Source organism: Mus pahari, chromosome 16 (assembly GCF_900095145.1).
Source record: "Mus pahari chromosome 16, PAHARI_EIJ_v1.1, whole genome shotgun sequence".
NCBI classification, from domain to species: Eukaryota; Metazoa; Chordata; class Mammalia; order Rodentia; family Muridae; genus Mus; species Mus pahari.
In genome coordinates this window covers 23,657,742-23,672,715 of record NC_034605.1, presented here as the reverse complement: position 1 = coordinate 23,672,715, position 14,974 = coordinate 23,657,742, and the positions used below count along the sequence as shown (strand labels likewise).

At 39.8% G+C, this 14,974-nt stretch overlaps 1 protein-coding gene across 6 annotated transcripts in view; it reads right to left on the bottom strand.

Moving 5' to 3' along the window:
* Window positions 1-14,974, bottom strand: part of Elmo1 (engulfment and cell motility 1) — a 518,869-nt gene that overhangs the window by 328,681 nt on the left and 175,214 nt on the right. For all 6 annotated transcript variants that reach the window (XM_029547332.1, XM_029547328.1, XM_029547330.1 and 3 more), the window contains one exon: window positions 13,260-13,295. In XM_029547332.1, the coding sequence (XP_029403192.1) occupies window positions 13,260-13,295 (36 nt within the window). The remainder of the gene's footprint in view (window positions 1-13,259; window positions 13,296-14,974) is intronic.

Genomic DNA, 14,974 nt, shown 5'->3' with positions numbered 1-14,974 from the left:
GAGCACCCATGGCCTTAGGCTCCACATCCGTCTCCATTAGAGTCTTTCAAAACAACAAATAAACCATATACACTCCTTCTAAAGGCATCTAAAGGCAACATGATTCAGCTCCTCAGCTACCTGCTCAGTGAGATCTCAATCCAAATGGCCTAAGGGAGATAATCATTCTGTTTCACGAAGCTCACGAAATCTGTCTACAGATCCCCCCCCCCCCACACACACACACAGGCTTCAAGGACCTGGGAAAGGAGACAAATGGAGAGCAGAAGTGTGCGGCTTTCTGAACCTCCAAATGAGCTGTCTACGACTTTAACCTGGATAGTTATTGAGGAGCAAGAGCAGAAATTCCCAGGTTGCACATAGCAAGCTCTTGTCAGGCACCATCAACAATGATGACTGCCAAGGTAAAGCAAGGCTGTGTCACACAACCTGACTCTCAGGATGATGCTCTCTGCTCAGAACTGGCCCTTTCACTAACACAAGAGCTAGATGATTGACAGGTTGATAGAAAGAGTCATATAATATGACCTCCTCCTAACGCATTAATTATTAAATAGTATTGTAGTATGGTACAATATATAACATACATACATGGAAGACACATTATAGTATATGTATATACATATATACCACAGAGTCCATATACCTCATTGTGGCTAACGGCTAAGCGGCGTAGTGTGCTTCCATCAAGACCTTTTCACAATTCAACTTTAAAACTTCAGATGCAAGGTAAAGATGGCACGGTAAATTTTTATTCTATCAAAAGACCTCTTTCCAATGAGATGGAGATGGCAGCTTATCTCCAACTCAGTTGTCGATATTTACTTCCACTCCTGCAGGGGTGAATCTAACTCCACAGAGGAAAGACAAAGGCTCAGATTCTATTTTTGAAATCAGTGTAGCTGGGCGTGGTGGCGCACGCCTTTAATCCCAGCATTTGGGAGGCAGAGGCAGGCGGATTTTTGAGTTCGAGGTCAGCCTGGTCTACAGAGTGAGTTCCAGGACAGTCAGGGCTATACAGAGAAACCTTGTCTTGAAAAAAAGAAGAGGAGAGGAGAGGAGGGGAGNCCAAAAAAAAAAAAGCCTAACCAAAAAGAAAATCCAGAAAGAAGAAAGAGAGAGAGAGAGAGAGAGAGAGAGAGAGAGAGAGAGAGAGAGAGAGAGGAAGAAGGAAGGAAGGCAAGAAGGCAAGAAAGAAAGAAAGAAAGAAAGAAAGAAAGAAAGAAAGAAAGAAAGAAAGAAAGAAAGAAAGAAAGAAAGAAAGAGGCCTAAAGTCTTCAAACTGAAGAAGAAGGTAGTTTTCAATGGTGATGTCATGATGACCATGCAGGCCCATGGCTCAGTCTGGGGTAGCATGGAGCTCAGTCTGAGCGTCCTCTGTACAAGCAGGCATGGGCAAGACTTTGAGGATTCAAAGGAAGAAAGGGAGGCCTGCATGATCTTTGTGGAGGTAGTGTACTATTGTAATTAGTTAATCATTGGAAAAAACCAATTTTGTTCTTCTCTGATGACTTTAAGTGACCGACAGTTAATTATCTGTCCCTGTCTATTCATTCTTCTGCTATGATAAAATGCCACACACCGGGTATTGTATAAACTAAATTTTTTTTTCAGTGCTGGGAAGAAGGTAAGGATATGATAGGGTTCTACCACTGTGTCCCTAGCCCAAAAGGGAATTTTGTCTTATAATTCTGCATTCTGGTCAGGGATGGGAGGGTTGTTTTTTTGTTCATAGCATGGTGGGGTTTAACATATGGTAAGAGATGTCGCTGGAGAAGCTTTTGTAACACAGTCACCTGGATCTGACTAAAGATTTCCCTTGCTCCAATATAAATAGCACAGGCATTTATAAGGGTAAGAAGCACACGATCCATTGTTGTCAGTGCCGGTACAATTGCAATGTGTGCTTTAGAGCGGTCATTCTAATGACTGCATAGCCTACACAGAGCTTTCTCTAGGAACTAGGGACTTCTAAGTAATCTCCTAACTTTCTAAAACAATATAAAGTGGTCATCATTGATGGTGATTTCCAAAGTCTTTGGGGGTAAATCAAACATAAAATGATTTATTACTGGAGTCATATGCATCATACAGAAAGAATTCTGGTGTTTCATGCCTGACTCAAAAGCTCTTATTCAAAAAAAAGAAAGGAAAAGGAAAGGAGAGGAGAGGAGAGGAGAGAAAAAGAAAGGAAAAGGAAAGGAAAGGGAAGGGAGGGGAAGAGAAGGGAAAGGGAAGGGAGGGGAGGGGAGGGGAGGGAAGGGAAAGGGAGAGGAGAGGAGAGGAGAGGAGAGGAGAGGAGAGGAGAGGAGAGGAGAGAAAAAGAAAAGAAATGTAGAGTGGAGGAGGAAGCCTTTAAAGAATTGCAAATGTAAAGAAACCACGCGGCACATTCTGGGACGTTTTCCTTGTTTCCTTGTTTTTAACGAAGTGCCCTGCTAAGGATTTTGCAGTACTAACTGCTGTACGGTAAGCTATCTGCAGACTGCATGTACTGGTCCACTTCCATTCTCCCAGCTGACACACCATGTGTGCTGGAATGATTCAAGTAAATGTTTCTCATCAACGTGAGGATGAACCTTCATTCCAAGGAAAACCTAGCCAGTCTAAAAACAAGCATGTAAACTTAAGCTGGTAGTTTTGTAAAAACACATAGTCCTTCCAAATCTTTCCATAGCACAGGGTGCCCAAGACAGAACCAGCAGGGAAGTAATAAACATAAAGACAACTTTTTTTTTCTTTTTTTTTTTTTCTGTTTGTTTGTGGTTTTTCGAGTCAGGGTTTCTCTGTATAACCCTGGCTATCCTGGAACTCACTTTGTAGACCATGCTGGCTGGACTCGAACTCAGAAATCTGCCTGTCTCTGCCTCCCGAGTGCTGGGATTAAAGGCGTGCGCCACCACGCCCGGCTAACGACAACTTTTAAAGCTACTCATGAACAGTAGCAAACAGACCCTTACTTGTCAAAGGCTACAGTTACTCCCCTGTTCAGGCTTCCTACGTCCATCAAATATGGGTAACATTTACCTCCATTGGAGGGTGTAGATAACTAAATCCCCAATTAGACATTCTGCTTATCATCCAGATAAGTATGCCGGACCCATATTAGTAGGCATAATCATGACTTCTTTCCTGAACATTGACATTGGTTATATTTCTATTCATCAACCTGCCTCTCTCTTAGGTCAGTCAGTATCATGCCGTCCTGATACCCAGTCCTACAGTAGAGCTTACAGGCACCTAACAGACTTCTCAGATTTTCTTGTTAGTTATTTATGCAAATATGTATTTTCACCTAAATTTTAGAAAGTTCTCTCTTTTTTTAAATTTTTACTTTTATGCACTGTATATGTAGTTTTGGTGGGGATGGTGTGTGTGTGTGTGTATGTGTGTGTACCTGTGTGTATACCTGTGTGTGTATGTACCTGTGGGTATGTGTACCCCTGTGGATGCACAGCACTACACACATGTGTAAATGCAAGGACAACTTAACTTGCAGGAGTCAGTTCTCTCTGTTCACCACGAAATTCCCAGGAACTGAGCGCAGAATGTGCCTTCAGCCAGTGAACCATCTCACAAGTCCTTATTTTTTTTCCAGTAATTTGCATACTATTGAACTGAGATTTGTGGAGAAACAGTTATCTTTAATATTGTTTATCAATCCATAAAATGGTCTGTTCCCACGGATTTAGATCTTTAATCTGGCTTAGTAATTTTTATTTTTCCATGAACAGATAACTGCAAATTCGAGTTGAATTTATTCAAAAGAATTTTCTCCTCTCGACACTTTATAAATGGGGAAATGTAATGTCATTTCTTTTTGTTTGCTGTAAAAATGAAAGTACACAATATTTTATATAGAGATAGTCTATCTCAAGATGTTGGTAGGCATGTTATCACATCTGCCAGGCCCTCGGCAGCTTTGTTAGGATTTTGTACATAATTTAGTCTTCTATGCATAGAGATCGTTTTATGTCTTTCTGATATTGGGCCTTTTAACTTCTTTCTTGTCTTCTCACAAATGGCAAAAGCTCATACAGGACTCTGCCCAAAAAGAAGTACAGAATAAAACATATGTCTTTTTGATAATCTTAACGATACAACACATTAGATTTCCCACCAATAGTTTAAATATATACATGTGGGGGTCTTCATCAGGCTGTTCTACTGAGAATTTTTTTTTAAATAAAACTTATTTATTTTATGTATATGAGTACACTGTCATGGTCTTCAGACACACCAGAAAAGGGCATCAGGTCCCATTACAGTTGCTTGTAAGCCACCATGTGGTTGCTAGGAATTGAATTCAGGACCTCTGAAAAAGCAGTCAGTGCTCTTAACAGCTGAGCCATTTCTTCACCCCCAAGAACGTTTAATATGGATAAATATTGAGTTTTATAGTCTTTTTTTCTTATAAAATAATTGTATCTGATGTGTTTTATTAAATGCCTAACACTGATTGATTTTCAGATGTAAGCTGTTTCTGGTATAAATCACACTAGCCAATGTGTTAGACTTTGTTGCTGTGGTAATTATCTGATGACGCAATATAAGGGGAGGGAAGAATCCACGGCCCTCATTTTTACCTAAAAATGGCAAAGAAAGAGAGAAGTGTGCATGTGAGTGAGTATGAGTGAGTGTGAGTGTGAGTGTGTGTGTGTGTGTGTGTGTGTGTGTGTGTGTGTGTGTGTGTGTGTGTAGAAAGATGGACAAAGGTGAATGACTATGCTAGCAGCGTCCATCTTTCCATTTCATTCTGTGTTCTCAGCCTATTGGAACAGGCCTCTCCCACCTCCACCAATACTGTTCTCTGGAAATGACATTTCTCACACCCACATCCTCAAGTGCATGCATACACAATACACAGAGGAGAGCGGGGAGAGAGAGGGGTGGAGAGAGGGAGGTAAAAGGGAGGAAGGCAGAGAGAATGTCATAGTTTACTCATTGCCTCGGTAGCTCTCAATTCAATCAAGTTGAAAGAAAAAATTAACTACATTCCCCATGTTCAGCGACTAAAGGCCACTGGGGGGAAACAGCCTTGACTTAGAGCTGGCACAAGTTAGGAAATGTTATTGTTTTATGTATTTCTTGGCTCTATGTTAATATCTTGCTGGGGTCTTCTGTACCTCTGTTCACTGGTAAATTTGTCCATAATATTTAATTCCTGAATTGTCATAGTCAGATTGAGATATCAGAATGATGCAGGCCACATGAAATTGCTGTAAACTGTTTCTCCTCCTTTGTTAAATATTTGGTAATTCTTCCACAGATGTATAATGGAATTTACCCATGTAATCAGTTTTCACACCACCAACGTTTTTTATACTGATCTTAACGCCTGAGATAACGTGAATGCCCACAGCAATTATTTACCAGGAGTCAGCTTTAACATGTAGGTTTTATTTCTCTAAGAAGCAGAGGCTGGGGTAGAGTTAGGAGACGGAGGGGTTTGTTGGAAAACTAGATAGTGACTGTGTAAGACAAAAGGCCTTAGCCTGGGTCTGGGGTGACTTAGTCAGCAAAATGCCTGTCTTTTGAGGGAAAGAAGCTGGGTTCGATACACCTCACCCCTATACATGTATAAAATGTTGGGTATGAAGGGTGGGATGTGAAACTCCTGAGCTAAGGAAAGCAGAGTCAGGAGTGTCCCTGGGGGTCACTCACCCAGCCTAGTTAGTGAACTTCAGGCCTGTTGGGGATTTTGCTTTCATGGATGGCATCCAACATTTCCATCTGGCTTCCACAAGCACACATACACACACATACACATACACATACACATACACATACACATACACACACACACAAACACACACACACACACATACATACACACACAAACACACACATGCACGCACGCGCATGCACATGCGCGCACACACACAAACACATACACGCGCACACATGTAGACGCACGTACACGCACACACACGCACACGCATGCACACACTCACCACTCTGTGCATGCACATCTCCATACACATTTAGATACTTGTATGAAATTTAAAAAAAGAAGAAGAAAAGAAAAAGAAAAACGGTGAAGCAGAAGGCATGAGAGTCTGCAGAACATACTGTAGATTAGGTATCCGAGAGAGGAAGTTGATGAAGACCTAACAGTCAACTCCAGAAACTTCCAGAAAACTTTAAAACTGTGGATAATAAACTTCACAACGATCCATGGCTCCAGGAAGAGTCCATAATGGGCAGAAAGAGGTAGGCCCAGGCTCAGCGGAGAGGCTGCTGGGAGATCACAGTCATGGCTTAAAGCTGGCTTACATTTAGAATGCCCTATAGCTGAAAGCTGTCCAGAAACGACTCTCCTGTGACTGAACAGCAAGGTATTCCGGAAAGGAGATCGAACCACGCGTTTCCATGGCAGGCACACACCATAATTTCTATTTCATAAGGACTTTGTGCATTTTATCTAAAATTTAAAATTTACCAGCAGAGAAACCTTTGCAGTGTGCCCTCATGTTGCTTTTCAAAATCAGCAGGCTCTGCAGCGACCCACACGCTGCCGCCCAAGAGCTCACCCCTCATCTCTGCAATGACCTTTTCTTCACTCTCCAGAAGGTCTCCAAATAATTTCATTTTCCTAAAATTTCTTTATTATTTGTCTCTTTCATATTTCATTGATTGCTGTTTTTAGTTTTTTCTCTACTTATTAAGTTTAAATGTTTCCTACTCCCCCGAGTATAAATTTATATCCCTGATTTTTTTCTTTTAATTTAAAATTTGTTTCATTCAAAATATTTTGACCCTGTTCTTTCCCCTCCTTCAACTCCTCCCAGGTCTTCCTCACCTTCATACACACCAATGTCTTGTTATTTCTCTGACTCAAAAAACAAAACAAAACAAAACAAAAATCAAAAATACAAACAAGCAACAATGTAAGACAAATGCCATCCCCCATGCCCCCCCACTCCCATCCCCACCCCTCAAATGTATAGTGTCCATTTTCTGTTGGCCCACTACTCCCGAGCACGGAGCACTGAGAATGGGGCCTGTCTTGCAATTTGTTTAACAGACTCAGTTACACTCCACTAGAGAACGGATTTTCATTTTTCCAGCAGTTATCAATTCAATTGTAAATAGCTTCTTTGTGTTGTAAATAGTTACTTAATTCTGTTTGGTTTGAAACTGTGCTTTTTGTTCGGGCTGTCACAGTCCCTGTAAATATATATATATATAATCAGCCCTGTGGAGTCTAAAAGTTGCTGTTTCCTTAGAATCATCTACCATCTCTGGCTCTTCCACCTCTTCTTCTGCACCCGTGAGCCTTGAAGGGAGGGGTTTGATAAAGACATCCCATTTAAGACTGAGTGCTCTAAAGGCTCGCTCTCTGCTCATTGTCTACTTGTGTGTTGTATTCATTCCCATTAACTGTAAGAACAAACTTCTCTGATGAGGGCTGACCACAGCGCGTACTGAAGGGTAAAGCAATTTCTCATTAGAAATGATTTTATTGCTATGCTCCCTTGGCAGAATCATCAGTTTTCTCCTATGTCCGTGACCTATCTGGTCTCAGATTCTTGGCCAAGGTAGCAGTGTCAGGTATGGGTTCCATCTCATGGAGTGTGCCTTAAATCCAATAATAAAAAAGCAGTGTATTACTCCATAACATGTGTGCCACCACTTCACCAGTGTATCTAACAGACCTGATACACATTCAAGCTCAGCCACTGTGACGTCAAGGACAGCGAAGGACAGGCTAAAACCAGTTTTAGGTTTTAGGGGTTTGAGCTAGATTATTGCTTTTTTCAGCCAGTAGCACACAGGAATGCTAGTTCGTAGGGGTGAAGCATAGGCATTAGTTCAAATTCTCCGTATTTGATGACACACAAAAGTGTGGCCTTCAGCCATAAGACCTTACCTATCAGGTTACAGAGAATAACCAGTAGCCTTGGCAATAGCCTGTGATGCTTGGAATTGTCTATGGGACCCTTTTGGCCTGGCCAACAACTCCTCAAGTTGTAACCCATTCCTGTCACTGGAGGTTTTCTTTGGTGGCATAAGAAGTCTAGCTAGGCCATTATCCCATCCCTAACCCCATTATATGGTGACTCCAGTCAAATTCCTTCCCTGTGTGTATCTGTTTTAGGAATCTTCTACAGGAGTTGGTTTCCATGAGGCGTTTCCAAAGCCTTTTGAGTTAATAGTTCCCACCCATATTCCCTCCCCTGCCTTCCCACTCCTTCTCATTTAATCCTCCAATTCTGTGTCATTCCTTTTATCCTTAGCTTTTTTTTTTTTCAACATAAACATTTAAGAGTATACAATCCCCTCTAAACATTGCCTTTACCTGAACACACATTTTGTATTTTCAACCAAGTTATTGTTCCTCAACCCTCAGATAAATAAGCATGATTTCTAATTTCTAATTTCCAGGCACCTGTGTATTTTCAGCTATTTATTAATGATTTCTTGTAAATGTCCTTGGGATGAAAAGCATAATCTGCATAATTCAAAAGTTAATTTAAAATTCTTGAGATTCATGATGATCTGCATCTGATCCACCTTGATGAACATTTCACATATACTGAGATCTATATTATCCTCTCAGCAAGGATGAAGCTCCACAAACAATATACACTAATGTTAATTACAGCATCTTCATCTTACTGAGTTTACCGAGTTTCCTACCCATTATGAGACTAACTAACAGGATGGGTTTATCTGCTTCTAGTAGCTTTGCTTCATGCATCTTTGCAGCTTATGTTACATTCATACATATTTAATAATTTTATGTGTCCTAATGACTTATTTTCAATATTATTTAGAATGTTTTTCCTGGTGACATTTTACCTTTCAGGCTTATATTTCCTGATATTAATAAAACCACTCATATATTACTAGTAATATGTGTAAGATATGTATTTTTCCATTTTAACGTTCAAATTTGTATGGTCCCCTCTAATATTTTATACACAGTCTGTATCTGGGGTCATCCTGCATTATTTGCTCTCACAATCCCAACCTTTTAAATAAAGTGTATAGTCCATTTACATTTACTATATTGTTAAGTTTAAAATATCAATTAATAGTTGGTTTCTATCTGTCCCAGATATGACTTACATTGCTGTTGAATTAATGAAATATTATTTTTCAGCTCAGTTTAATCTTTCCACTGGATTTTGAGCTACACAACTTTTATAATTTTACAAAGTGAACTATTACACAGTAGGACGCTTGTTAGAGTATCCTTCTTAATGTCCCCATCTTTTGCACTTCTACTGGTATATATTTTAAATCTACATAGGTCATAAACCCTATAATAAAATGGAATTTTAATTTCAATTTATACAGTTACATATCTTCAAATAAAAAGGTACAGTTTATTTTATCTTCATACAGTTATACACTTGACGGTTTCCCGTGTTCATCATACTTTCAGATAAAGCCCAATTTTTATCTGCTGTTAGGTCTCTTCCATTTGAAGAGCTTGCTTTTTATCTCATATAATGCATGCATGCTGGCAATACGCTGTCTTTTTAGTTAGTTATTTGAAAATTCCATATAATGCATTCTGGTTCATCTCTCCCCTCTGGAAACTAAAAGATTATCAGTCAACCTTCACTTCCAGGGAGGGTTTTATATTAAATACAAAATTCTGGTGTTCACAGTTCCTTCCTTCCTTCCTTCCTTCCTTCCTTCCTTCCTTCCTTCCTTCCTTCCTTCCTTCCTTCCTTCCTCCTGCTTCTCCTCCTCCTCCTTCTCCTCCTCCTCCTCCTCCTTCTTATTCTTCATCTTCATCCTCCTTCTCCTCATCTTCCTTCTTTTCACCCTACTCCTCCCTCTTCTTCTTCACATGTTGCCTTCTGGTCTTCATTATTTCTACTGAGAACTCTGACTTCACTCTTAATTTTATGCCTGTAATGTAGTAAGTTCTCTTTCCCTGACTGCCCTAAAGGTTTTCATTTTAACATGGATTTCAAAGCTTTTATATTTCCAGGTATAATTTCCTTTGTATTCATCTTTCATGGGTTTCATAAGTTTCTTAATTCTGTGAATTTAAATATCTCTATGAATCGTATTTTTTCTGTAATGATTCACAAATATTTTTCTGTCCCATACATATTTCTCTCCTTTTGAGAGTCCTTTTGAGGTGCTAATAATTTAAGTCACATTTCTTTTTTACCTCATAGGTAAAGTATTTACTATTCAGTTTTCTATTTTTAGCCCGAAAAATTACATATTTCAATGCTAGGTCACACTGCTACCTTCAATTCCATAAAGTGAATTTATCATTTTAACTATTGTACTTTTTACACTTTGTGGGTTTTTTTTTTTCCTTTCTTTTCTTTTTAACCAATTTAAACTCTTTGTGGGTTTTCCTTACACCTACATGGAAATCTGTGCACCAGTTGCATGTAGTGATCATGAAGGCCAGAAGAGGGCAGTAGGGGCCCTACAACCGGAATACAAACAGCTGTGACCTGACGTTTGGGTGCTGGGAATTGAACCCAGGTCCTCCAGAAAAGCAGCCAATGCTGGTAACCATGGAGTCATCTCACTAGTCTCCACTTTTTAGTTTTATAAGTACCCCCTGAGCTTGTGTCTCTAGCTGCATATGTAGCAGAAGATGGCCTAATCAGCCATCACTGGGAAGAGAGGCCCCTTGGTCTTGTAAACTTTATATGACCCAACACAGGGCAAGGCCTGGGCCAAGTAGTGGGAGTGGGTGGGTAGGGGAGCAGAGGTGGGGGGAGGGGTATAAGAAACTTTTAGGATAGCATTTGAAATGTAAATAAAGAAGATAATAAAAAATAAAAAAATAAAAAAATAAAAAAAAAATAAAAAAAGAACCACAGTTCTCCTACCTTGGTAAATTGTAGGAGGCCAAAGACAAGTTTACATCCTAGCTCTGCTGTCTGATTTTAATCTCTGCATCACAGAACAGATCCTTATTGTGCAGTCTTGTACGGTGGACTTAAGTGTATGCTAAAAGCAATGGCTTTATTACTGAAATGGCATGTTCAAAGTACATCATACAAGATGGTTTCTCCTGCTTTGCCTAAGTCTTCCTACTGTATTAAAAATACGCGTGAAAATAAAATTTAGAAACTTTATGCTATGAATATATTATTCAATTTTACCCCATTATATAGTTTCATATACAAAAGAGTTCACAAACCAATACTCTGTCTTTGTGGAAGCAGTGGGGAGAACTCACACTACGGGGCTAGGCAAACAATATTCTGTCTGGAGGCTTGATACTTGAAGCCAAGCCAGGAGACAGTGGCACACACCTTTAATTCCACTACTGGAGAGGCAGGGGCAAATGGATCATCTATCTGACTGACTGTCTATCTATCTATCTATCTATCTATCTATCTATCTATCTATCTATCTATCTTCGTGTGTATTTGCGTATATCTGTGTGAGTATCTGCACCGTGTATTCCACGGTCAGTAGGAGTGGGAACAAGTTTTAGGTTTCTGGATATGGAGTTTTAGGCAATTGTGACCTTGCCTAATATGGGTGCTAGAAAGCTGGCTCAGATCTCTAGAAGAGCAGTATGTATATTCATTCTTATCTGCTGAGCTGTCTCACCAGCTCCAAAGAAAGAAGCTTAACTGGAGAGACAGTAGACTAGAGGTGATATGAAGAAAAAGTCAGGGATGGTGGGGATAAAGGCCTAAGCAGGGATGGGGTAGAAAGATTAGGGGCACAAGGAGGAGATTGTGGATGGGTTACCAAGACTAAGGATCTGTGGAAAGGTCTTACAGAAACAGACTACTTAGGAAGCTCATTGCGTAATGTAATTCTAAAACTACTTCCAACAGAATTACCTGTGTAGATGGACAGCACTGATCCCTCAAGACATGGGTTATTAAATGAGAATCACAGTGCAAGTCATTGGTTACCTCCCTATGAGTTACTGGTCAAGAAAGCTCCAGAAGTTTCCAAAGCAACACAGGTTGATTGCCATTGCCTTTGGTTACCCACAGTTAGAGAGAGGTACTTCCTTTTCTCCCGGAAGACCCAAATTCAGTTCCCTATATCTATATCTATATCTATATCTATATCTATATCTATATCTATATCTATATATTTGGTGGCTTACAAACCACCTGTAATCCCAGTTCCAGGGCATCCAACTCCCTCTTCTGGTTTCTATAGCAGATACACACACATCTGGTATACAGTCATACATACATGTACATGTAAAATTAAACAAATAAATCTTTAAATGGGACATCCTTACAAAGACACACACACACACACACACACACACACACACACACACACGTTGTTTAGGAAACTATGCAGAATAGGAAACAAAAAGAATGAAAGGACTAAAAAATGGAAAAAGTATTATGAAATGCTATCTACTAGACATGATATGGCTATTAAACTCATGAACACACATCTGTGGTTACCTGGAGAAGACCCGCACAAGGTCAAGCCAATCAAACTTCTGGCACAGACAGGAGAGGACCCCTGCAGCATCCACCCTATACTGAGGAACTACTAGCAGTTGGTAGTGGCTGGGTAAGGGAAAATTATTCTATTTCAAGCGTGTGACCACTGGGAGGTTCTTCATGTTTCAGTGGATGATCCTCTAAGTATGTATGGACAGAGGTCATTGGGCTTAGTGGCTATCAAAACATCCAAACCCAGAAGCAAGCATGAAACAAACTGGGAAGTGGTTGTGTCAGGGCACGGAGCAGAAGTTGGTAGGTGGTCACATATGCAAATGATCATATTTTAATACACTAGTAAATTCTCAATAGTAAGGAAAACATCTTTTTAAAACGGTAACTTCTAACATCTTCAGACACGACTATCATGTATTTAATATGTAGTAGATGGGTGAGAAAACTTTCTTTTTCAGACTTCAATAATTTTCATTCTATGTACAAATCCTGTTTTGTTTTGCTTTTTTGTTTTCATATGAATCTTTTGCTTTCTGAGCCACTGAGGAAAGTCAAAGACTCTAACGCTCAACAACACATGGGCCACAAAGGAGAACATCTTATTTGAAGTAATGCATAAAATGACATCTATCATTGCTCAAGGAAGGAAGCAGTTCAGCTTTGATCACTTAGTGATAACAATCATAAAATACCCTTTGTGCCACAGCAAATTGCAAAAGGAAATTCTTTTTTAAATTATCTTAAATTGTTTTAAAAGAACATCAAACAGAACAGGGAAACACTCAAAATATCAAGATGCATAATTATGAAATGGGAGGTCAGGATTTAATTAGGAACAGTAAAGAAAGTATGAAATCACATCAGGAGATTCATCCTTACCAGGGCTTCATAATCTTCTGCAACTTCTGGTATCGTCTGCAAAATTAAGAACACCGTGTGAGCTTCAAAATTGTGATCTTTATGTAATAAACCTATCTAGAAGAAAATTCAGCATCAGATACAGGCCAGTAGAAACACTTATCCACCGTAAAAACATGAGCATTTGACTGTAACAATGGTAACAGTCAGAAACCAAGACGGCCATGGTCAATGGAGAAAGAAACCCCATGAAGCAAGTCTGGGTGACTTTGCAATGGGTTAAGCTGCGGCAAAAGGACTAGACTAGACGTAACTTAGTTTCTTTCTTCAGTAAAGCCCACATTGGTTACAATGTCTTCATCTCTTGAGAACCTGTATAGGAACCAATATAGTCAGGAAGCTAGGAGAGAGGCTGTGAGTGAGGACAGTGTACATCTAAATGTTTCAAGTATTTTTAAATGGTTTATGCTTACTTGGTTTAAGATTCTTTAAGATTGTTTTTTTTTTTTTTTTTACAATCATGCTACCCTCCTGCCTCAGTCTCAAGTGTTAGGGTTACTAAACTGGGAAAGAGAAATTTGGGAAGCAACAGAAACTTCTACGCTCAGGAAGACACAGGTAAAGACTTAAAAAAAAACAAAAAACAAAAACAAAACAAACAAACAAACAAAAAAACCCCAAACCTCTAATTCTCTCAAGGCACCTTCCATTCCTCAAGGCAGCCAGATCCACCCAGCTTTAAATCTTCCTGTGATGTGCTGGACTGCAGTACTGGACCAGGCCGTCCCATCTCTAAGCTCACTGACGGTCTAGGGTCTATCCCTCCCTAGAGCGGGTCACACCTCTAAGAAACAGACTATGATGGCTTCCTTTCAGTATAAGGTGTGCTTGGAGTTCAGAGTTACGGATGAGCAGGAGGCACCGGGCACCTCTCTATTCCGGATAAAGCTGGTGCATGCTTCTCTCAGAACTCTGAAACTTGGAAAGTTCCAGGTCATCTGCTATGACTGAGCACACCACTAGAAAAAAAAGAAGTCCCAAGCCCCAGATTGGTTGGTTGGTTGGTTGGTTGGTTGGTTGGTTGATTGATTGATTGATTTTAGATTCAGCTTTGTGTCCTAAGCTAATGAAATTGTCATTTGGGAAGGGGAAAAAATAGACCTATGGGAAAAGACAGGAATTGCTCATGACTAACTTTAGAATACACTGTTCTGTGCCAGATAAGCCTTCTAGTCACTTTCATTTCTTTCTCTGAGCCAGTTGTCACTTTTTACAAAAATGGTATATTTAAAATGTTTGTTGGGCTGGAGAGATGGCTTAGTAGTTAAGAGCTCTTCCAGAGGTCCTGAGTTCAATTCCTAGCAAACATGTGGTGGCTCACAACCATTATAGGGACCAGATGCCCTCTTCTGGTATGTCTGAAGACAGCTACAGTGAACTTGTGTGCATAAAATGAATCTTTTAAAGAATGTTTTGTTTTAAAAACTTTCAAACCAAGTTGCTCAACAAAAAAGTAGTATGCATTTTGTGGTCTTATAAGATCCATAGGGACAATCTCTCTTGTTTCCTGAAAGGGGTGTCACGTGAAAGGGATCTCCCACAGGTTTATCCAGATTCAACTCGGTGGCGAAGCCCCAAGCTAGAGCTTGTGAATAAAGACCCTGGTGTGATTAAATGCAAAATGTTTTGTTTTCACTAGTCTTTTGAATTTGTTATTATCTTATTTATCACATATC